The 27,786-nt window shown below is 32.3% G+C and overlaps 1 protein-coding gene across 1 annotated transcript in view; it reads left to right on the forward strand.

Moving 5' to 3' along the window:
* The window catches only part of LOC100569557 (protein dead ringer homolog), a 74,181-nt gene extending 53,175 nt beyond the window's left edge, over nt 1-21,006 (forward strand). Inside the window, exons 5-6 of the mRNA XM_029486592.1 lie at nt 19,243-19,426; nt 20,207-21,006. Coding sequence (XP_029342452.1) covers nt 19,243-19,426; nt 20,207-20,924 — 902 coding nt within the window. The 3' untranslated portion in view covers nt 20,925-21,006. The remainder of the gene's footprint in view (nt 1-19,242; nt 19,427-20,206) is intronic.
* The last annotated feature ends 6,780 nt before the right edge of the window (nt 21,007-27,786 follow it).

Below are 27,786 nucleotides of genomic sequence, written 5' to 3' on the forward strand. Positions count from 1 at the left end.
ATTTTTTATTTGTTTTTAGCTATACTCGGCGGGCAATGAATCCGACAGACGGACCTTTCTAGACTCGCTGTTCAGTTTTATGCAAGAACAAGGTAAGTGCCAAAGGAAAAAAAGGCTCATATTTAATATTTTTAATATACTATGGTAGATAATTATTGAAATTTCCCGCGTTATGTTAAATTTATCAGGATTACGGTCGTGTATTCGTGTAATATATAGGTGTAGGAGTAAAAAATGGTTTCAGCATTATTTTTTACTGAATGGCAGTAAAATCCACTGAAAATAATATATTATATATAGGTATTATTTCGTATACCATCCAATAGTATGCAGATATGCTCGCCTACAACCATCTGTCACGTTTGCGGTGGTGGGGCAGGAATTGCGTATTTCCTATAATAAGTATATCATACTCGGACTATACCTATATAATGTACGTCCAGGTTATCGACCGTCGAAATCGTGGAAGTTTTACGTTGGATTTCAGTCGATCCTAATCGAAGCTAATATATAATATCTATATAACCACGAATCGCAACATCGAAAATATAGAAAGCAAAAAAATATTCTTTCCGCAAAATGTTTCTTTTCTGAACCCGATTCCCGCTGGTCGCATATGGCACTCATTGTAATTTTATGTGGCCCACGAGTAAAATTTATAATTTGTTTTTAACTAAGATAGCATGGACTGAAAACTGCGGATTAAAACGTTGTTTGTTTGTAGATACCTTGTTAAATTAATAAACCTAACGCAGTTATGAGCTTAAGTAAACTAGATATTGTAGAACCACGAAAAACAAGTAACTTAGAACCGTGAAGAAAAAGGGGATATATTATACCGTATTACCGTATTTAAATTTTCATATTATACAATATGTAAGTATACATTTCACAACTGTACTATAACCGCTGATTTCCAAAACTTAATCGATCGATAGTTAATATTCGTTTAACGATTACGCGTTTGCCGGCAAGTGCGCAAGTTCAACAATGTCCGTTACAGACAAATTCTTTATTATATCCACAAGTCAGTGAGTTTAGTTCGTGTACACGATATAAAGATCAGTAGTGTAAAATTTAATATTTGTATCGACAAGACTCAGCATTTGTAGCCTAAAGTACATGCAGGTTCGATCGTTTCATTCTTAAAAAAAATTATAATCGTGAAAGACGCAATACCATTAACCGTTTATGTAATTTCGAAGGTTTTGCATATGCTTATACAAATGTTGGGCACATAATATTATATGTAAAATGTAATTAAGAATTATTATACTCAACTATATTGTAGACATTATTATAACAAACGTTGTCATTGGAAAATCTTTTTAAAATACCTTTTATATAGAATCAATAACTATAATTGCGGACATTAATAAAATTGTGATGAAAATATGAAAGCAATTAAAGCCATTAAGGTCTAAAAATTCCATTGGTTAGTTATTCTATACTTAATGCCTGTATTGAACAAACAATCAAATTCCGTATAATATTATATGTAAGTATCTATATATATTATTATTAAGAATTATCGTCGATTATTAGAGCATATTGTATTGTTTTATCGATTGAAAATGTACTCGGTACAATTTTGTTTACTTCTAATTAAATTTTTATGGTTACGAAAAAATCAACCGTTTACTAATAATATAAAAACCATATGGATACTGGCAGTGTCAAAATTTAGAATCGTTTAACACTAATAAATAACGCAATTCAATAAAATTTGTGGATCTATTTATAGTTTATACTGCTCAAATATTTAGCCTATTAATCGATGGACACCATCATGCCAAAGTCACATCATTTTGCCATATTATACGCTAATGTGGACGTTACTATATTATAGATGTCAAACCTGAGACATCTCGATTTATATGTTTTTCGTAACGAAAATCGGCTTTTCATAATCAATTATTTTGTAATTTTATCGGTTGGAATAGCTATACACAGAACACATGTTCTATACAGCGTATACACGTAAATAATAAATATTATACGATGTACTACTTCACATTTTAAACGTCAGTATGGTCTTTTTTATACGGTCTGAATTGTTGTGTTTACCATAAACTCGAAAATAGGGAGAAAAGTAACAAAATACGGACGATTCAATGTTAAGACACACTGCGACGGTGTCATTATAAACACGTCGGCCGCGGTGGAGGCGCTAAATAATAGTGTATTATATTATATTATATTATATTATATTATACAAAGTAAAAATGATTACACTTTTATAGCCAAATAAAAAAAAGCAACACGCAATGAAATATCGATTTCTCGAAACGTGTTTCATTGTGAAAAGATGTTTTAATATGCAATATGAAAATTTACTAACTATAAACGACGAGTCTATAAAACATTTTTGAATAATTCGGGACTCGGCTTTGAAAATCAAACAAAACCGTACGCCATAGTAAATTATGTCATTAAAAATGTATATACATATTATATATTATTACTATGTTGAATGAGCAATAAAAATAATAATATTAGATTTCTAAAAATTAAATAAAAACTATTATTGTAGTACTTTTGGAACCAACCGAATTTTTATGTTACGACAGTGACTCGTTTCTGAATATAAAATATGTTTTGAAATGTTAATTTTTCTATAAAGTACCTACCTACTTAAAAATGTAGTCCATGTTTAATATTATTATAGTTTCTCAGTACACATTTTTTTTTTTTACAATATTATTGTTGTTGGATTACGTTTAAGAATACAGTATAATTGATAGAAGCATATTATAACGAAAATACCACTACAAATATAGAGTAGTATTGTCTTAAATATAATACAATATAATACATTGCACAGTAGCTATAAACGTTCGTTCGAGACCCAACCGAATCATGCTCATGCAGCACATTTTGCAGAACTTATAAGGAATAACGAAATTGTCAACATAATCAACCGAATATTAACGACAATAATAATGTGTCTTAGACATTTTCTTGGAATTTGAGGTAAGCCACCATTGCAGAGCCACCCTAATCGCTTCATGGTGGTGTACAATTGGTTTGATTACATTTTTTTTACTTCCATCGCAGTATTACAAGTATATTAACGAAATAATTACGTGTCTATATCTTCCGGACAAGAACAACATAAATAAGAAAAACGCATTGAGGAAAGCAAAAAATAAAATAAAAAATATTTGTATTATTACAACGTTAATTATTCAAAACAATTAATGCGATGTATGTGTGTGTGCGTGTGTGTGTCTACAATTTCTATAAATTTCGATCGTGACTGTCATTGTGTGACGCATATTTGTAATGAAAACTATCAACGTCGTATATCATTATATTTATTATAAAATACGTATATTAGGTATATGTTTTATATTATAATGACGCTAATGAACTAAAAAGTACATTTACATACTGTATGTGTAGCAATTATTGCGAAACATCATTAGGAACATTTGTCGTTATTATGGGATTTCCGTTGCTTATATTATTATAATATCATATATAGTCGAAAGAAATAATAAGTTTGAGAGTGCTGACAATACATTGTATATTATGTATTTGATATTTTTAGCTATAATGCCTGTATGCTAATATTTTTCTGTTTTTGTTAGGTTTTACTACACTAATTTAATTTTTATCTGATATGTTTTATTTATATAATTTGTAAAAGGATATATATCCGTTGATAAACAACATAAATATAAATAAATATAAATAAATATAATATGAGCATAGTTGTTTTGTTCTTCTATTCTGAAAATCAAATCGTTTTATTATGAACTATTTTTCTCTTCTCGCTGCGACGATACATCGAAGATAGTGATGGTGGCAGCGCGGTGCATTTCAAGTTCCGGTTTGGTCGTGGGAGGGGGCGAATGGAGAAATAATCCTTTTTTTTCTCATACGATTCCGGTGTTTGACGAATAACGACGGGAACGATCGCGCCTTACCCACCATTATTATACTCGGTGCGCGCTACTACTATGTAATACATAATATTATGAACGTACATGAAAAAAAAAAATAACTCCATCATAAGCGGATCGGGTTGAAGGCGTTTTAACGGAAAGTCGATTTGTCAAAATCTACATTAATTGTATAACGTGGTATGTAGTGTATATGTGTGTATGAAGATCGTTTAATTACAACTACCTATCTCGTCTGCGTTTATTTTTTGACTTCTGCCTTTGTCTGCAGCAGCAACAACTTTGACTAAATTGCATTTTTCCTCTGATCATTTCGGTTTATATTTATTGTACCTATGTTTAATCGACAGACGTAGTCAGCTGCGTGTAAACATAATATGTACGGAACAATATTAATATTTCACTGGAACATAAAATAATTGCATACCTATCGATCCACCGAATATCCGACAGACAAATCTGACCAGAAATTAATCAATAACAAAATACTCGAAAATAGTTTATATAATATCAACAAAACTATAGATGACAATTATTATTTATAGGCATACATTTTGTATGGCCGTTGTTATACATAATGTATTCAATACGATGCTTCGTAGTATTATATTGTATTATAGTGTTATACAACAATATAATATTATAATTATTAATTTGATTATGAGGCTATGCAGAACATTTAATTGAATATAGAAATATCTTAAAAGCAGTTATCAATATTATCAAATTGTTTTATGATTAAAAACAAATATCATGAAAATAAATACTATGTAGAGTGTGAAAAACTAAACATTTTGAATTAAATAGACTCATTAGTCATTTTAAGTCCTATAGGTATATAATCATCGAATCTAAATGAAATGTGCAATTGAGTAAATTATAAGTATGGGTAGAATATGATAATAGATTAAGGAACATGGTGCTAATTTTTAAAAATGTTTCACAATTCTAGACAATTTGAAAATTTGAAAATTAAATTGTATACTTTAGTTACCACCTTAGTTATAATACGTTTCCACAAATCTACTGTCCAATACCTATTTATAGTGGTGGCGAGGGGGGAGGGGTGATAGGTGTATTATATCAATACAAATAACTCTGAGGTGTTGTAAGTAATCGTAGAATTATGGAATTTTGATAACTACTATTTTTTATCTGAAAGATTTTTTATTTTATTTAAAATAATTTTGTAACGATTGATAATATAAATGATTTTTAAAAACATATAAGTTTTGAGATTAAAATACTTTAAAATGGAGTTCAACGTGGCCTATAAAACATTATCCACAATTTATTATTATAAGAAATTTACCTTCAACTTTGGTTGATTCTACTTGATAGGATCATTATTCCTGGAAACTGTATTTTTGTGGATAAAATGACATAATTGATACTTAGTGCCTTAAAAATATAAAAATATTTTGAATTCAAATGTATTATTCTACTTTAATTCAAAATTAAACATTCATATACCTGCCACAAAAGCGTATATATTATAATATGTTTAAGTACTGTGGTTGCACATCATATAATATCTTTATGAAATTATAATTTCTTATCAGCATTTGTAATTCCGTCTTAGGAGCACTGCAGGGGTTACAGAATTTCTAAATATCATATACTTTGTGGCGTACCTACATAGTTAAATACCACGCAATGATTGTGACAGACGGACAAGCTTATTAATTGCATTATCATGTGGATGATTTATGGATATATTAGATGTGTTAAATATAGTAATTATTAATATAATTACATATTATTATATTATATTGTTTTGTCGAATATTGTGTACCACATTTGGAATAAAGCCTATAATATACTCCGCATATTGACTACATATTATTATGCAGTGTATAATATAATAGTATGTGGTCATGCAGCGTGGCACACATTGCACTGCAGTTTAAAACCGCGGTTGATGGGCGTGTGAGCATTAATGAGCAGTTATAATATTATATATTATATTATGTTGGGTGTATAACGTACAATGTAGCTACATTTCATTTTCTCTAACTCGAATATTTACTATAAATTATAATAATAAACGCACAGTAAACTCTTAATTTTCTATACGTCCGGAAGTGGATCGATACAGCACGTGCAGGAAACCGAACGAATATAAGTAATTTCGCTTGAAAGCCTGCAGCTGCGGGTACAGCGCGGTATAGTACATATTATTGTGTTTCTTCAAATATCTGCCCGACATATTTAAAGAAATCAAACATATACCTACTACCTAAACGTGTGAATAATACAATATATTATTCAAATAGCTTTAATTATTAATTTTGATAATCGACAATATTTTACTTTTAGAATTAAAACGTGCGGGAGAATCGATCGTTACACTGGCTATTGGAAATAATGAGACTCGAAAATATACGTACAAGGCTCGTCCCACTGGAAATGTAATCATCGTGTACATAACTTTTATAATACCTAAGCAATGAAATAACCTATAGGTACCTATATACATTATCCTAATAAGATTGATTGACCACTGACCGACGATGGGAAATATCGTAGTTATACGCTTGCAAATACACCTATCACGTTTACAATACGGTCTGTGGTCACTGTCGTTCATAAAGCCGGATATCCACTATACCGAGTCGCGTAGAGTTGAATATAATGTGTCTTATTGTGCCTTCACTGCAGCTCACTGTAAAATGTGAATTCTTCAAACAAATTGGCTAACCCTATTGTTGTGATTGATTTATTGAGTGATTGCCTACAGTATTATAATGGTTAATCACTGGCAAACCGCCATTTTCATTTTTAATACCATACCTTTATGTATTTACTACACACACTACATAGAGTTAAGTTTAATCCTACTCGGACCCTGTGAATACCATAATTATCACGTTTCACGGTGAGCTATATTCAACTTATAGGTAACGTGGTATACTGACATTTTTTTACCTACATATTGAATGTTCGGAGACCCGTCGTGGTGTAGATAGTAGAAACCCGATATAATGATATAATGGTTTACGTTACTCGTGAACAGATGACCATAACATTTTCAGTTGGTCAGTCATAGCTCTTAAGAAAAACGGTGCCTCCTCTATCGTTTTTTCCACGTCCGACATGTGGTTGATTCATATCGGTTCTCGATCAAACAGTTTTCGCGTCACCGCGGCTTTTCTGTAATTGCTTTTCCAATGCAACGACATTCCGATAAACGAATTTTGTTTGTACTTTATACTTAACTTAAGATAGTATATTTGCGATCTTCATAACTTTCGGTCCGATGAAACGTGTAGTCAGATTTCTATTACAAGTCGAGGGCGGCGTGCGTTGGTAAGCCTAAATTAATCGCTATCGCTTATATTGCTATTATTATATGTCTATATTGTGTTTATTATTCACAGGGTCATGTCTATACCATTGTTTTTTAGTATTTATTGCAGTTACATATAATGATATAGTGTATAATATAGTATAATATAATACATACAAGTTTTAGTATTTAAATAATAGGTACTTTGATCAACGAGTCACGTGATCGTTAAGTCTTACATACCCGTATGCATACGGAAATAAATTACATTAAAAATTCTATTATTAAAAAAATAAAACGGTCAAGACTTTTAAGGGTACAAAAATTCTTTCGAAGACGTCTTGGTCGCTAGTAACGTAAATTACGCAGTCTGTATTATAGGTATAGGCCATATTATTATACCTACGTGCGAGCATTTCGATGTCGGTGGTTATATTTCGCAATTAAATTTTGTTTCGTAACGCAATACTTTAAAAACATTAATATATTAAATGGACGTGACGAATGTCGCGAACAATGTGTATACACGCACATAATATTATACACTCACTGCATTGGTCACCGCCGTTTATCTCGTTATATTATATTATATAGAGGTATAAACGTAATCTCGGATGGCAGTTGCACGTGACGTATATAAATAACGAAAATAGCCGCCATTTTGTTGTCGACTGCGAATATTGAGGTTTTATTTTGCACGCGCAATTTTTATTATTTTTTACTGTTCTTATACATCGTTGCTCGAACGCACGCGCAGCACTTATCACGCCATTTGCTCAGACGCGGTTTGGCTCGTATATACCGGCTAAGTACCATTGTACATAGATATATTTATACCATGGAAACAACTTTTTCTTCGAAATTAACTACCAACGGCGTTGTCATTATTGTTATTATGATTATTATCAAGTCCATATTTTATTGCCACGATATCTCGCAGTCAGTTGTATATATATATAGTAGAATATAACTAATAAGTAATTTAACTTTTAGGTACTTCTAGAAAATCATGGCCTTCCAATTTGCTGTCTCAATTTTTTTTATAACAATTATAACGCAAGCAAATCACAAATGTGACCTATTCAATAAACTAATAATAATAATTATAAAATCTGAGCAAAACTACATAGGTAGGTTAGGTATACGTAATAGCCAATACTCAATATAGGTACAAAGTTATAGTAGGTAGGTACATTATTTGTTGTGTTTACAAATTATTGTGGCTGTCCAAAATAACCTATAAGTATTTTTATTTTGAGGTTAACTACATAATAATATGAAGGTAGTTGTGTCATTTTTTTTATTAGTTTTTTGTTTCATTTGCCACCAGCATTGTTGACGTTTACCAGTAAAATGTATTTTTTCACATCGCCATTATAAAAATCATGAGATGTATATTATCGTATATATAGGTATGTTTAATACTATAATATATTAAATAGCCGGATACACGATAATATATACCTTAAAATTTAAATATCTAGCACTGATAGGTATATACATGAAAGGGGTTTTATACCAGCATCAATTTTACACGCAACATCGTCGTCGAGTTTCCAAATAAATTTATTGCCAATATTTTACAATCTGAGTGGAACACGTGAACGAAAATGTATAATATAATGGTTGAGTTCAAAGCATATAGCATTGTACTTACCGTTTACACTAATCAAATATTGGACGTTACGCAAAATCAATATAGTAATACAGTTCGTGTTCTGAATGAAAATTAATATAACTCTATCCCTATAATAGTAATATTATCAATGTGCATATAATATAGGTAGACCTATCTATTCTTTGTGTTGGACACAATATACCCATTGTTTATAGAATAAAAAAAAAAAACAGAAAACAACCATCATATTATACAGGTGGATACACCAGTAGCAATATAGTATAAGATATTTGGTTACTATTATACCTACACTTTAATAGGTATCGATGAAAATATATTAGTATATCATGCAATATTTTTAAAACTGAAACAGCGGCCCGTCGGAGGCTTCTCGAAATAACATATTATCTGCAAATTGTCAACAGAAATTTTAATCAATTAAAATAACACCGAATAACTTAACTCCATGGTGTCCAACTGTCAAGTAGTTTTCACGAATCTCCCGAGGTTTTTATAACATATATATGTATACCGTATAGTATAAGTTCTTATAATGTTATAATGTTAGTCTTTACTGATAGTCTGTACTCATAATTATTGCAGTGGTATATCTCGTGTACTATCTTAACGACACTATGATGAGTATTATTGTCTAAGGTATGCCTTTGCATATTACACATATTATAATAATATTATATACCAACGAGTGCGAAGTTTTCTAGTGTCAGTGGACCGTCGTAAAAATCCGCCAGGGACATACGTAAAAAAAATAAAAATAAATAATAACAACGAAAATACAAGACTATAGAATAGAATATTATAATTTATAATATCCTCTGTACGCATAAAATCCATCAAACCTCGACTATATACGTATACGTGCAGCCGTTTACGACGATCTGAATCAACATTACGGGTACTGCACGATTGTAGCTGGCCGGGTGAGCCGAACTATATTGTTATATACGTGGTAGATTATCATATGGCTATATAATATTAAATATTACTATATAATATGATGTGCTATATTATGTAAAGGTGCTCTGGTAATCATATTTTTATGGCTTTGGCATGATACGCTCGGGCCCTCAGCCGGTATTATATATGTACCCGCGCGGTCGCGAAGACTTAAACGACACCTCTCCAATAATCTAAAACTATAATATAACATCGTTGCTTATAGTTATATTATTGATGATAATAATAATAATATTAATAATAATAATAGAAGTTGAGGCATTACTGTATAATATTATTATACTCGTAATATTGTTATTATGTGTTGTGCATTTAATAGCATACGATAAAAATACTAAAAAACTAGTCCGTCCAACGACGACGAGCCATTAAAATATCGTTTAACTGCGCGGTAACCGAAACGCTAGTACTTATAATATAATATAAAAGAATACTATTATTAACGTCGAACCGCATTGTAGAGACGCTTGTTGGGGCACTTGAACGGATAACAGAAATTTCGAGGATATGCGCAGAACTACTTGTACCTATAGGTTAGGTTAGGTTATATTACTATTATAATAGTAGGTATCATACAGACATTTATTGTAACACTTACTATAAGTACTGAAACATAGGTTTGTGATTGGAATCCGCGAATAGAATAGATCCATCTAGTAGTTTAGACAGTGTATGTGATACGGGTAAGGTACAAAAATAGTTTACATAATCCTGTTAATATGTAAACCTTATAAAGTATTATAACCATATTATGAACTGCAGTGCTATGTATATATTTGTATAAAATATATGTGCTTATGTGACATTTAGAATTTCAGAGTATTCCCCCAACTTAAATTTACATTTACTTGATACACATTTACTTTTACACAGACATTTTTAAATTTTTGAAAACTTGATCACCGGAAAAATATTGTATATTAAGTTCATTAACTATTCCAGACTTGTTTTTTCTAAAACTTCTAAAATAGGTATCTATTATTGCGTGCGTTTCATCAAAATCAATAATTCATAATCGTTATTTTATCAATGTATTTATATGTACTTTACCTACTCAACTATGGATAATATACATATTATCTGGGTAATTAACGAAACACATATTTGCAAATAATATTTTTACTATATCTTATAGTAGGTAGGATAAATATTGGCAGTGTTCACCTTATACCCGGATAATGTATACATTATCCGTCTTTCGTACTTAACCGTTACATATTGACAGACTACTGTAGAGTGCAGAGTAGGACACCGCCTTTTCCTTATTTTCAACAAGGTCAGCAAAGGAAAACAAGGCAATATATAACACTGTACATAATGTATATTAATGTGTAACTATATAATATTTTAGATACTTATATTATTATACATTGATATGTTTGGTCTTCTAAATGTGTGACATGTATATAATAATAAATTTGGTTCAGAGTTTCAGACTCGTCATTATATTTTAGAATTCTCACGCTTCCCATCTGTATATATACATTATACACATTCGGTGGTCACCGCCTTCGCTTTATAACGATCTAAAACATAGTAGCGGGCCCGTATGTGCATATTATATACTTATATGTATATATATTATATATAGTATATAATTTTATTTATTTTTGAAAGGAAAATAACTTTACACTGCCGTATTATATTATATTAAACCTACATAATAAACTGCAGAAAAAAAAAAACGAAAAATGACGACGATGACGACGCATGTTTAATAATATTTAGGGCGGCTTATAGTGTGATATACATATAATGCGTGTATCATAAGGCGTACTATATATTTAGGCATAGCCGGTCGAATTTTACGACTACCCTTGAGGGCAAATAATATATTATTATTATTATTATTATAAAAATCCGATGCGGCGCGCGGTATCGTATGACACGCACCGATGTTGCTGCTCCGGCAAAAACACATGGCCGACAGATTTTTGGGACATTTTTATATATACATTATACATAATATTATACACTGTACGCCCGGTGAAACTGTTGTGTGTGCGTGCGTGCATGCGCGTTTGTATAATAATATTAAAGTGCAAAATACGCACCCAGACAGCAGACCGATATATATATATTAATAAACATATTCGGGAACCCTCCTCCTATATATTATATATGTATAATTAACTTCTGTCTAGAAACGGCCGATATAAAATCACGGACATGTGTGTGCCCTTTTGGTGGTGTATAATATACAGAGCGATTTCATAGTCTGATTGGCTTCTTTTGAGAATTCACAAAACGAAAACACTATGTTATCATTATATCACAATGTATGATTTACTGCGGTAGGCACGTTATTTTCTCTGCTACGCCACTGCATGCATATTATTATATGATGTAGAACGCATCTGCGATATCTCAATTAGTTAATAACTTCGAGTAAGTATACATGTCTGTCCTATCAAAGACCGTTCTCGTTCTGAAACCCGATATTTTTTTATTTTTTCGATACACGTTGACTCTTGAGACTTTTGTTTCTTTCATACACCAATTCCCGCGCATATTGACCTCCGAAGGAAAGAATCTGATACAGTAATAATATTACGGTTATACAGAAAGTGACAACGTGATAAGTATAACCGTTCGCCGTGAATCAGAACGATTATTACGTTCGTCCATTGCTTTTATGAGATTTCCAATGACGTAGTCCGTGGTTTTTTTTTTCAGCCGATCGGATTATAATATTTAACAGTGTTAAATATGCGATGCACTCACGCCACTAGTAATAATTCATAAAGGTGTGAAATCCGTTTAACTCTTGGCGATATTTAATGCTAAATGGAAACGATATGACATTTTAACGGAAGCCAACGGGTTAAACGACACTGCTTAAAAATAATCCCAATTTGAAGACAAATCGCAAACTCGAGGTCGAATCGATTTAGGTGGCACCGAAATCGTCGCGGTGGTTTTAATACGAGTTTTTCGTGGGCGTCCTAGACCGCTCTGTATACACACGACGCGCACCACCGTGCATAATATTTTATGCTCGTGTGCTTAATATATAATATATATATGTATACACAAACCGGGAACATGTTTTGATACCCTCATTAGCCAAAGGGGCTCTGTTGTTTCCGGCCCACGCTGTATTCGCGTATCCAAGGGTTTTTAATTATCCCGGAAAATAATAATTTATTAATATTATGTGAACGAGTCTGCAGTGTGCAGCGGTGGTTGGAGGCGTATGTAATATGGTGAATACGAGAAGAGAGAAGAAAAAAGCGACTCGGCTGGTCTATAAAATTTCCGCAACCCATTAACATTCCTTTTGATAAATAACGTATGATTTCGTTTTAATGACGTCTCGATTGTTGTATAGACACGTAGTCTAGCCGAGTATAAACAAACAGCCGTCTGCTGCAACTCGTTCCAGTCGTTAATATAAAATTACTGTGTTTCATATGACCCGATGTATTAATGTCTAGGTGCATGCATTTTATATTATTCGATACGTGCTCGCTAACGAATAACGATCGATTGTGCTCGTGCATTTAATCAAACATAATATATTATATGTTTATCGTATACGTTACGTAGTCCTATAATATTATTAATCATTATATCGTGGTAAATATACTATTTTAATCTGCACGTATGCTGTGTGAACCCGGTTTCGGGTATAAACCATACGCGCAAGTCGAGTTCAAAATGTACGTCCTGATACCGATATTATTCAAAGTTCATCGTTTACGTGGGGAGAGTGCCGGTTTCTTTTAACTAGGTACACGTTATCAACGGATCGCACACAATATAGACATGAACCGATATTACAGCGAAGAAGATTTCGCACAAAGTCTGTACCTAAAACCTAACCTTTTGCGCCGAAAAATTATTCTCAAATGGATCGTATATGGTCGCTGGCCGCTGCCTATTTCACGTTCGATCGTGAAACTGTACGCATTACTTGACGCGCCAGGTGTATTATAATAATTATATAACTACATAAAGATTCAATATTTTTAAATTAATTTAAACTAAATAATAACCTATTATGTTTGACAATGTAAGTAACACGGCATATTAAACACAAGTGGTCGTAGTTGCAGGCAATAAAATATTAAAATACGAAGAGAATGTCTCAAAACAAACAACGAAAAAAGTATGTTTGATTAACTTGAATATGATTTCTAATCAACGATAAAAGTATAAAACCGATTGTTTTCTTGAATATCAAAGTCAAACGAATGTCAAAATGAACGAAACGATATCGTTCACGTTCTCATTCAATTATTATTATGAAAGAGGAATAGTCGAGCGCTGTTCTGCAAAGTCAGTGTAATTACTTACTATATTATACTTTTTCCTATAATATCTCTTTAATCTATTAAGCATTTTAACATATTACTGTGTGTCGCTCAACGATTGATATAAGTTAAGCTCCATATACCGAATGTTGCCTCATTGAACTACTCGGATTTGTGGAAGGGGTTGTTAGGAAGACCTTATACACGTGCATTTAAGTGTAATAATATAGTAAACTTGAAGTTTTAACCTGTACATCATCCACGCGTCATTAGTATAATTCATATAATATTATACATTGTGTGTTAATGAATCAGGGTACACAGAAAGTGTAAAGTTGTTGCGCATGCACAAAATACAAGAGTTCAAAAATTGTAAGTTATAGGAATTTATGATACTGCAGTTTATTTTCGTGTTCTGCAAACAGAATTAAAAAATATGCAGGTGTATAGGGTAATAAGTAAAATGATCTACTGATTTATAGAGTTTAGATATCCTGTTCTTCAGACAAACGGTATATTATGTATTGTGTATTAAAAACTAAGTATATCTACAGCAGCTTTATAGATGAATAAGATTCAACTTCCCGCTGCCCGAAGTCCCATCGCCGGATTTAATAAGTCACTAATCATGCCTCCCATCGAAATAAAAACATTTTACCTCATAGAATGACAAAACGTTTCACATTAGGGAGAGTTTGAAATCTAAAAAGTCCCAAAATCATGATAATTCGAAATAAAACTTTTTAAAATTTAATTTATATTTTACATAGTTAAAAATATACATTCCGTGAACTTTTTTTATAAATTTGACACCATTATATTGACCGCTATCATTATTCAATCATCAACTATAAAATTATGTTATAAGTAGGTATATACATACCTGTTATAATATGATGTTTTATATAAAGTAGTGTAACTATTCAATTGCAGTTTTAAACAATAAATGTTAATAATAAATTAAAGTAAAATTAATTATAATGTACAGTAATTACCACTGTAATTAAGTAGTATTCAAGCGTTTTATAATTTTTTGTATCTAATAATATATCAGGTATATCGATAGTTTTAAACATTTTTTTTTAGAAAGTGTCGCCTTTTTGGACAGGTAAAATAATGGTCACACTAGGAGTTCACCCCGTATACCGAACGGGTGTAATAATGATCGTAATACCACGTATTATAGGCATATGATTTTACGCGGGACACTCTCTCCGCCCGTCAGTGGCCACCTCCGTACGCGGACCTCACCTGACTATACAAAGGCGCCGCGCACGAGATCAATCACGCCACACACGCGGCGATATTTACACGTACATATTATAATATTATTATATCACATATATACGATCGTAATACTACGGTATAAGGGCGGTGGTACGTCAAAGAGCACCAACAATTGTAAATATTGATAGACTGGAAACGCACACAATCGTATATCATACACACGATAATATTTTATTATATATATATATGTACGTGTACAGGTATTTTATACATAGTGGTCGCTTGAAGGTGTATACCACGTATATTCATATATATATATATATACGCGTGTGCGTGTGTGTGTTTTTGTGCAAGTCTCGGACGACGTCCCAAGTGAGACCGGTGCAGCAGTTGTTTTTATTGTATGTGTGTGGTATTAATAATAAATTCAAACGGGCTGAAAAACGACTCGCGCCTCCCCGATAATAGTTCGCGGCCGGCTACGGGAGGGGGTGCACACGCCGGTCGGGGGGGTGGGGTCGGGTGGAGGCACATATTATAAGCCGCGGCGGTCAGTGGAGACGGCGCGCGGTGGCGTGCGCGACAAACAACAATACTTGGCTTAATGACCCGGCCTAGCCCTCCGAGCCCGGCATTCGAAACAATCACGTACGATTTTTTATAATAACACCGGCCAGTATTATTTACGTACGTAAATACAATATTATTATACACGCCGACAACGCGGTTATAATATTATTATAATATGACGCTACGGTTCCCAGAAGTCGTGTGTGCGTGTGTGTGTCGTTGTACACTACGCAGTGCCATACACAATAATAATATTGTACGGACGAGCCTTCGTCGTAAACGCCTTTTCCTACGGAACGGAACACATATTTATATAATAATAATAATAATAATATAGACTACACATTTCATTATTATATAGGTGGTCGCAATGGCAATTTTTATTATTTTTTTTTTTTTTTGGTATAAAATATACGTTTCGATCGTCGTCGTCCGGCCGTCATCGCGTGACGGATAATCGTCTTTCGTCCGCCCGTCACGTCTTTCAGCACATTCGCCGCGGGAAATCGCGTCGTTTCCTTATTTCATATACGTCGCGTATCGATGTACTTTCGACCGATTAACCGTGACTACGGTCATCACTAGGGCTCGGATTTATATGTATTTATGTAACCAAAGTATGTATATTTTATACAATAAAATTATGTACATAAATAAGTGCTAAAGAATTCAAAATAACATGTATTATCAAGAAAAAAAAATAATAATAATAATTAATAATAAAATAAAATGTAGTAAAAAAATGTATATTTATTTATAGTTATCTAATTATCTTGATTAAAATTAATGATGCAATTAATGATTACAATTAACATGCACTTTTAAATTTTCGAATCCTAAAGATCGTCGATATAATATAATATATAGTCATGATAACCTTTCAACTATAACTCTGAAGAAAAGACAATAAAACAGTATAATTTTCTAAATATGTGAGAATAATTGTGAAATATGTAAAAAAACATGTATTTATGAAAAAATATGTAAAAATATGTAAAATCAAATATAGCTCGTTTTATCAAAAATCTTGTGAAACAAATTTATCACTTGCCGAAATTAGTTTGTCTTGTCGCAGAGAAGATATGTATTTACATATAAATCCGAGCCCTAGCTATCACTAATTATCGAATGCGTTTTGTCGGGGCTGCCGGGTTACACCGTATCCCACGTAAATCCGGTGAGTCCTATTCTGACCATGCTGTTCCGTCGCAATACGATGCGACCGATGCGACGAAATACAAACATTTTCGTTTTTTGTCGGATTCACGTGGGACACGGCGTTAGAGAGGCGTTTCTAGTCGTCCGATCAAAATATATACTATATGATATTACTTGGTATTTGCATGATTTATGGACGTTTTATTTTTTATTTTAGAATTATACGACTCGTTGGTAAAATAATAAATTATGTATATAATAGACTTAACTCTCATATAATAATAAAAAAAAAAAAAAACATAATATTATATTATAAAGCGTACTTCACGGTAGTTAAAAATTTGATTGACATTCGCTTTCGTGTTTCGCACTTGGACTAAATTATACATGTGTAATATAATTATCTTACATTAATCAACTAGTCTAATTTTAGGCACTTTATACGTTACATGTATTATATGTATGTATATTATATTATATTTATATTTAATACAATGCGGCTGCAGTGCTACCACGCATAAATGTGTATGTAGATATATAAATATAATATACGACGTAAAACGTACGTATTCAATTAATGTTTTTTTACATCAAGGTCGTGAGTTTTCGTCAGAATATCGTGTTGAGTAAAAAATTATCGTTTCATAAAAGTTAGATAATATATATTTATCGCATATCTACCTATATAGTATTCACGTCCGACATAATAATAATAATAACAATATGTGCATTTAGAAAAAGGATTTTTTTTTATAGACGACTACGGTATTCTTTATCTTTATATTCATTTCATATTTTTCTTTTTTATCGTTCGTCTTTAGACGTACGTTTCGTTATTATTATTTTTTTTTGTTTTACGGTGGTCTACCGGATTTTTCACGAATCGAGCGATTTTGCGTGCATTCGTGTACCTAACACTAACTATATACCTAACATATTACAGTGTAATAATATGAAGTATAGCATAAATGCAAACCGCATAATATATATATACATACGCACACTGTTAGGCGCGGTGGTGGTTATAGAGGGCGGAATCACGAGCAAACGAATAATATAAATTATAATGGAACGAGTCTAATTTTTTATTACATTATTCCTACCGTACGCGCATCGCGTAGGTAACTTATACATAATAATAAATATAGCCCGTAATTATAAGTCGTAAAAAGAACCACGCGGCCGGCTGGAAACGGCCCGAGGGGCTCCACTTCGCCATTTCAGATCCTCCGCACGATTTCTGTATTTTTTTTTTTTTCGTATTAACTCGGAGGAACACGGGCATTATGCATCGAACATTATATACGTAATAAAATGTATCATTATATTATTATAATATTATATGTGCGCCGTAGCAGTATAGGACGTATTCTCTACTTCGTTATACATTATTATTGGGCTGTTGCACATTCGACGCCATATTGTATAGACTTTACATTATATACTCGTATTAAATTAAATGTATATAATACGCGCTCGAACCTATGTATAATAATACTATGACGGGTTTGATGTTACGTTTTTCAATCAGATTGTTATTATTTTCTCTTTGAACAAATGGGAACAACTAAATAAGTATATACGAGTGAAACTCGTTGTATTTAAGTAAGTTTTTTTAGATAAAGACATAATATTTACACGGAAATGCTTTGTAATATATTCATTTATTCGTTTCGACAACGATCGATAGGATGGATTTATACGATTACACGACTCGACGTGGCGCCATCGCTACACTTTTCAACATCTTTTTTTTCATCCCACGCCGTTTACGATGATACGTAAAGTTCGTATTATTGAATAATCTCAATTCGATCATGCTTATAGAACAACTTATAATGATGGTTCGAAAAATTGAATTAGCTCTATCCTAAAACAGGTTGCAATTGGTTGTGCCGATTTCAATAATAAACCGTTTGCTATACCTACCTAAAGTACGATGCACGTCCTGTATATACAGCTCACAAAATCACAACCAAACAGTATTATTGTATAGATACGTGTATATATATATAATACAATCTGTGTTATATTTTACACGCAAATAATGTATTACGAATTACTTTTACGTATTATTGTCATGTAGAAATACAATAACGAATAATTGATTATTATCTATAGATTGCGTTAAAAACATTGCCAACGTTATAAGTTATGGTTTTTATTTGTATCACTTACCTATAAATTATAATTATATAACGGTTTACTATATTATATTTTAATATATACTTTGTATAGGAACTCCAATTAGTCGTCTACCCATCATGGCCAAACGCGTGTTGGATTTGTACACACTGTATAAGTTAGTCGTCCAGAGGGGTGGCATTGTCGCGGTCATCACCAAGAAGTTGTGGCAAGAGATCATCCGAGGCCTGGGCCTACCTCCTTCTATAACGAGTGCCGCATTCACATTACGCACACAGTGAGTACATAATATTATATAATATAAGTTAAGTATTTAACATTTACCTCGTCTAATCGCAAACGAAATAAATAAAATTGAAAACGTTCAAAACAATAAATATATACGTACAAGTAAGTGAAATATATAAATGCTAAACGAATATTATGTAAAATAATATTGTATTAAACTATCGCTACTTTCTAAACATTTTTAATTTAAGTATTCCAATTATATTTTTAATGACCGTAATATTATTATAAGTGTTAATGAATATAATGTGCATATCTAATAATAATAGAGTTTATAATATACAATCGTATTTATCGTATTATAACAATGTGATATAATATATGTATTGCATTTTATATCTACTTAAAGATTATTGAGATATTCTTGAATTTTTATCTGAAGATACTGTATAAATGTATGTATCGATATCAAAGCCCAATTTAAGCAAACAATTATAGGTACTTTCCTATTAAAAATTGTCCGAACTTCTCAGTCTCTCAGTACTTACATCACTCATCATCAAACCTACTTACAACAAAAACCTATCAAGCAGATTCATTTTTGATTTTGAAAATATAAACATAAATAAAATGTTCAAGTTTGGGAAAATTCCTTTTTAGAATTCCGTTAAAATATTCTCCGACATCACCGATGATGGGCATTTTCAGGTCAAATAATAATATTTTTGACTTTACCAGCCATCTTTGCCCATGTACGATACACGTATGGTTTAGTGGTCCATATGTGGCTATGTACTGATATAGAATTAATATAAAAAAAAATGTACAGATACGTCAAATACTTGTACGCCTACGAGTCGCGGATGAACCAGTTCAGTACGTTGGACGAACTGAACATGGCGATAGCGGGCAACCGGCGCGAGGGCCGGCGAAACAAGTCGCTCATGTATTCGGACATGCCACCGCCACCACCCGGACACCCACACCACAATCATCACAGCCATCACCAACAAGTGCACGGTGGCCACCCGCACTCAATGATGGGCGGTGGTGCCCCGCCGCAGCCGTCGTCACAACAACAACAACAGCAACAGCAGCAGCAGCAGCAGCATCAGCAACAGCAACAGCCGCCGTCGTCCCATCACCATCACCATTACGCCAACGTGCTGGCCGCCGAAGATCGGTTTCGTCACCTTGCCGCCGCCATCATCGACAACCACCATCACGCGGCGGCCGCTGCAGCCGCCGCCGCCGCCGCGGCCGGCGTTGGTGTCGACCACCCCAGGCTGCGGATGCAATCGTGCAGTCCACCGCAGCATCAGCAACAGCAATTGCAACTGCAACCGGAATGCAAGACGTCCGCGGTCGCGTTGCACCAGACGCCCCGATCGCCGGCCACCATCGGACTTCCACCGCCGCCACCCATGCCACCGTCGTCGCTGTTCAACGGCCACCAGCCGTCGTCGTACCAACAACTCCATCAACAGCAACATCAGTCCAACACCGTCCAGTCCACCAACGAGCAGACAAACAAACAGAGAGGTTAGTAACGTATAATATTATATTGTTTATTACCTATTCAATTTTAATACGTCGACGAGTACCCAAATTCAACGACAGAACCTAAGCATGCTTCTTATTAATGAAATAATTGTTCATACTAATAATATCGGTTCGTCGCGTTTATATTTTTTCTTTCTAATAATAATATTAATAAATTAATTTATATTTATAATATGTAAAGTTTGATGCACATTTAATTCTATTTTAAAATTTTAAAAATCAATTTTTGCTGAATTATTCGATAAAATATAACAGTAGGTAGGTATAGGTACAAGAATTAATATATTATAATACACAACATTATAAATTCAATTTTAAATAATAAAAAAAAACTTCCATTATAATATTTTTATGATAGTGATTAAATGCAATAAAATAAGTGGATTTCAATACTATAGATTTCTCACGGCTCTTTATCTTTAGATAATTTTGTGTAGTACATAATATTCTCAAACATCAAAAAGCTTTTGTCGGTAACAAATAATTATTACTTGCCGCGTGTTTTGTCAATAGGTACACAGTTGGTGATGACTAATAAAAGAAAAAAAATATGTTTTTTTTTTGTTTAGACAGTTAGATTTCACTTTATAGGTACATTTTAGGTACCTATATAATTGTTATCTCTTTGAGTTATACATATTATTATTATAAATTGTTTAGTCGTTATTGAGTGGTTTCTGTGTACAAATATTTTTCTTATAAATGCACCGTATTAATAATTAACGAATGTATAGTAATATTATAATCGAATTTCGATGTGAATGCCATAAACTAATTTACATCACACAGATTTGTGTTGTGACCACGATTAAAGATATCTTTAATTGTGGTTGTGACATACCGATTTGAAGAATGTACGCTGACGTGACGTAATTGGCAATCGATACATGTTAACATGTATATGCGGGAAATATTATATTCCGCACATAATCCGAAGTTTCTGAACGATTATTATACTGTTTAATGTATATAGATAAGTAAATATATATAGACAATGTTTGACCTATAGTTGATAATTGTTATATATACCTATAATATATATCTATATACACCTAATTTTCTATTTACCACTATAAACATTTAACATAGTAACATTATGCCACACATGTTATGGTCTTCTCGTTACGTTAAATTATACCTAGGTACACTTGATAATAATATTAAAATTGTTATTTTATACAATTCGTAATTTAAAACGTAAATATTGTCTGTAGCTGCAGCACGACGATTAAAATGTTCGTGATTCAATATATCAGTCCATGACACAGGTCTGCACGGATTGACAATATTTTAGGCCTGACCCAATTAATTTTTATTTACGACCGGGCTCGGCTCGAGATTTTCGTCCCCAAATATAGAACCCTTGTATCAATTTATTTTTCAAAAATTAAATTTCTATGTACGTGGTACTATTAAAATACTACACAGTGTATATTTTATAATATAAATCTTATATAGTGGCCGCCGACACTACTGGATGGAACCGTCTTGGCTGATGGACAATAATATGATAAAAATATTTACTAAACTAACCTGACAGCACACTGGTCACGTCGATATCAAATTACGCACAAATTTTCAATTTTTTTTAGAAAGGACTTAAGTCTCAAATAATGTTGATAACAAAAAAAATAGATTCTGGGGCAATGTCTCCCCAATTCTTACCATAGGCCATAATCATCAAGTTTTAAATACAAATTTATTTATTGAGATAAGATATTTTTTGTTTAGATCTTAATAAAATTACTTTTTGCACAGATGGATAATAATTCCCAATTATTATAGTTTCTCGTTCGTTGTCTGGATCTTAGAACGTATTGCGCCATAGTTATATCATTACACCACTTATCACTTATCAAAAATACCATAACTTTGAAACAACATTTCAAAAAGTTCTAATATTTGAATAATTATTATAGGTTTATTTATTTATAAATTGCAATACAACAATAAATAGAACATCTTTACTTTAAGCTGACTTGATTTGAAAGACTTGACAGAGGTTTGGGGATATCTAAAGACGCGCAGCAAAAAGAACACGTTGATCATATTTTTTCAACTTAAACCACACTGTGACGTTTGTTATTTATTTTTTTTTCGTCTATGTTGTTATAATCTACACACACAGTCCCGCGACAGACAGACGTGTGTTAAGGTATACGAATCGTAAAAATACGAAAAACAAAATAAACCTATGTACCGATTCCGTGGAAACGATTTAGTGAAAATGCTCTGTCACAGTGCGGCGCGGCTGCGGGAAATCATAATATATTAATAAATTTTGCTGGCCGTCGTCGCTGCCGCTGTTTGACAGCCGACAGGTCTTCCGAAGAGATGTGCAGCTCCGTTGCAGTGGCAAACTGTAGGGAAATGATAGTGACGTATTAACGTTATACCTTTAATAATATAGTATCTAAAAACGGATTTTGTTGTACTCTGTGTACCCATTGTTGACATTGTCGGTAGTAATAATAATATAAATAATAGATTGTGTTATGTACGTGGTTATAATTTATAAGCTTTTATACTGTGGTTTTGGAAAATCGTGTAGGTACTAGGTGTTTGTACTTATATTAAGAGCCTATTTTATAAAATATAAGTATTTATATTATTACTATATTATATTTGATAAAATGTAATATTCATCGTTAGGTTCAATATTATGACTAAAAGCGCTATAAAAATATAATATATGATGTGTGGGTGCCTTTTCCTCAAAAATAAAATTAGAATATCATGATTAATTTATATTAATATTAATATGAGAAACATAGATATAGCAGTTAATGGTTCTTATGTTTATTAAGACAATGTTATTATTAACAACATTAAAACATTTATTTTGAAATTAGAGAAAAAATTGCTACAAAATGGCCAATCACTTATCACTTACATAAGTATTAGATACATAAAAAGAATATTAGAATATTTTGTTATCAGGTCATCATGCTTAAGAATAAGAAAAAACAATTTTAATTATCTAACCTTTATTTACTTACATCATGTCGATAAATAATATTATTATTATTTTTTTTTTATTGGGTGTAATAAATTTGTTGTAATACTCAAATAATTAACTAGGTAATTTGATAAAAATAAAAATGATATACCTATATAAAAACCAGTAGGTATACCATTAAATTAAGTTTTTAAAATAATATAAAAACAAGTTTTTTTGCAACCATGCCAACGAATTATAGATGATATCTTTAATATGGCACTTGGACATCTTTCAAGTCAGAAACTGTTCGATTATAGCGATGAGTCAAAGTGAGTGTACCCACATTGCTTTACGATGATTTAGTTTTAATATGTTCTTATTATTGTCGACCTTTCTATACGATTTCTATACGATTATACAATATTTTTGGCATAGTCGATAACACTATCGTATTGGGAAATATTAAGACACATATTAAATTGTAAGTCATTTTACAATATAATATACATTATAAATACACAGCACAATAGCAGAAAAGGCACATTGCTGTAACGACCGCACGATTAAAATCAATATAATGCAAACTTTTTTATAATAATACGCTATAATATGACGAGACAAAATATCTTAAATTCGATGGGCTCGGTGTTATGCGATGCGGGTATAGGAAGTCGGCTGTATGCGATCTCATAATATATCACATTATTGTGGTATGTATAAGTTATACACAAGTCGTTTTTGAAACATTACCAAGAACGTATAGTATACGTACCTAAACGAAAAGATTTGTGTCGGTGACGAAAAGCAGGAACCGCGTTGGAGCAGACAAACGGAAAAACATAAATGTACGTATAATAATATAAACGTATAGGTATATGATAATAATATATTATGAAGAAACGAAAAAAGAATATCGGGCGATGCGTTCCACGCCGTAGTTTCTGCTCATTCATCAGACGTCTTCATTAGTTACGGCTGCGGCGTCGATCAAAAACGCGTTAAAGGTAAATCCGTTGGAATCGTATCAAGAATTAGGCTCCGAGCTGAGCTTCTGGCCGGTTAATTATTACACGTGGTGCATCATGCGGACGGAACACATTTCCCGTTGTCACCCGTTAATAACGCTCCCGCCGGTCTTAAGTCTCATCCGAGTGTACGTTATTATTATTATTATTATTGTCTGCACGACGACTGTGTCGTATTTATATCTATTCACGTCGTGTCCCCGGTAAATCGTGAACGCCGTCGTTTTCGGGACGTGTGATGAGGTCAACGGTCATCGTTTCACGTTTTTTTTTTTTTTTTTTCAACGGGATGCAAATAATCAGACCCATACACGATATATAGGTGCATCGCGCGCGGTTTCACAATTTTTCGTATGAGTTAGTTCTTTGGGAAACGTGCGCGACTTACACGACATTATTGGGTACAACTGTCTAGCGGGTTAATTAATTTTTTTTGTACCTCGTCGAGTTAATAAAAAATGTATTCAACTAACCCCATTCAACCTATCAAAACTATCATGCCACTATACTCACTTGTACATTGCTTTATATCATACGAAAAGAAAAATGTAAATAATATATATTGTACTCAAATAGCACAAAATAGAATGACATGAGCCAGAAGTGTTGTGTGCCAACCAGTCGATTAAGGTACCTATAATAATATACAACACTCGATGTTTGTTTCAATATAAAATTATGTTTATTTGTTAAACTCCCAATAATAATTATGAAGTATCAGATATTATACTGATCCCGATGATTTGTGAGTGGCGCGTTACGACCGACTTTTAAATATCACAACCATCAGACTTTTAGCAGTGAATTGTGATAGAGGTACTGTCTTAGCTGCCTATAGGTTAGAGTAGGTTTGGTTAGGTTAGGGTAGGACCTAACCGCCTCTCATAATGGACATATCTATGTATATAAATGGATATATCTTTATATATTAATATATTATGCTATCAAAAAACTAAAAGAGTGGTGACTATATGACATTAATCTAAATATAGATTTATTTTTCGAGTAGCCTCCTTTTTCATGATCCTTAAGTCCGTATTTCCTTAGAGTACGTGTGAGTGTGTGACACTTGTGTAAATTGTCATATTAATACATTTAACAATATGAGTGGTAAACTCCGATTTCTATGTATATTGATGTTCAAAATATAAATAAATAAATGTTATTAAATCGATAAATTTTATTATAGTTGTTCATGCTCATTTTGAGAATTAAAATCGCCTAGTACATTAAAATGAATTTAATTATATTTTTAAAATATAATTACAAGTTGTATACGTATGCGCTGAATAATAATACAATTTTAAAAAACCATTAAGAACAGAAACTTTATGGACGGTTCCAAGTTTAATTCTGTACTGCGTTAGAATATACGTACCTACATATACCTATAATAATAACCTACCTACCTATATAAGTGATATGCAGCTAAATATAATCTAAATTGCGTGTAGGTACGCTCTTATCCATCAGTCATGTCCGTTTGTTATTGGCATTCTTGATCGACGACGTCTATTATAGGACTTATAGATCGTTGTGCGATAAAATTTTGCAGAGTGCATCAATCGCTACAGTACACGTTCGATTAGTTTTGCCGATAAAAAAACGTGCATTATTATTAATAGCGTACTAATTTATTCATCGGTTATTTAGTGATTATATACGTCCTATAGGAACGGCAGTAACGGGTATAGGTATGTGCATACAGCGCCATACCTAAAATAGTCGTTTAATCGGTCGAGCCTGATAAACGTTTTACGGCTGTGGATTTAGCGTTTTACAATATCATATTATTATTATTATATTATATTGATGCACCGCCGTGGTTATAATCGAAAACTAGCTGTGCACTGTAATATCATTTTATGTATTTTATGCAAACAATTCGGTATTTTCATTGTGGTAATAATAAAAAGTGTGCAGTAAGTACAATATCAAAGTGCTATTATTACTTAACCAGGTACTACCTAATAATATTAATAATAATTATAACAGTATTATTACTGGTATTGGGTATTATAAATATTTGTCGTTCGGTGTCCCCGCGTATTACGGTTGTGTGATTGACGTCAATTCGCGTTTAATCGATGTGTATACGCAAGTTTCACGCGTACGAGTTATAATTAATTACACGTAGGTACCTATCGTAGGTATATGGATAATGTAATTACGATTTGACGAATAAAAAAAATGTGTTTTTGCTAATTAAATATGATAATGCTGAAAAATAAAACTACAATATCCAACTATGTCGGTACCTACTTGTGTTTATAGGTACATCATTTTACGTTACGTAGTAAAATGAAAAAAATTATAATTATAATAAAAAACGTGAAATTCAAATACGGCAAAATATTATTCCGTAACGATAAAACGTGTCTATGATTATTATGGTTATTCGTCATAATCTATTGTGTGTCATGTGTATAATATAACATATTCAATTCTATATATTATAATAATATATTCCTATTATTATAATACGCTTCTGAGATGATGCGACGCGTTATTGTGTTAACATCCACCGATCATTGATTGCGATGCCCTCCGATAACACAACTGCCACAGTGTAGTTATTCATCCGACGACAGCGTGTGACACATTATTATAAATTATAATGCACCTACTACATGATAAAATATGTATAAAAGTTTAATAATAATAATGTTTATAATATTCAAACGATGATGCATTCGAAGATTATACATATGTACTCGCAGACTTACACAGGGATGGGTGCCGAGGGGTTCAACCAACCTCTCACCGCCAAAATATGAGGACACCCACTCCACAACAAGCTAATAAAATAAAGCATCATTCATTAAGAGCGTTAAAAGATATCATGACATTTATTCAATATCTTCCTCCCAATTCGAAATT

The sequence above is a fragment of the Acyrthosiphon pisum genome, chromosome A1 (assembly GCF_005508785.2).
Source record: "Acyrthosiphon pisum isolate AL4f chromosome A1, pea_aphid_22Mar2018_4r6ur, whole genome shotgun sequence".
NCBI classification, from domain to species: domain Eukaryota; kingdom Metazoa; phylum Arthropoda; class Insecta; order Hemiptera; family Aphididae; genus Acyrthosiphon; species Acyrthosiphon pisum.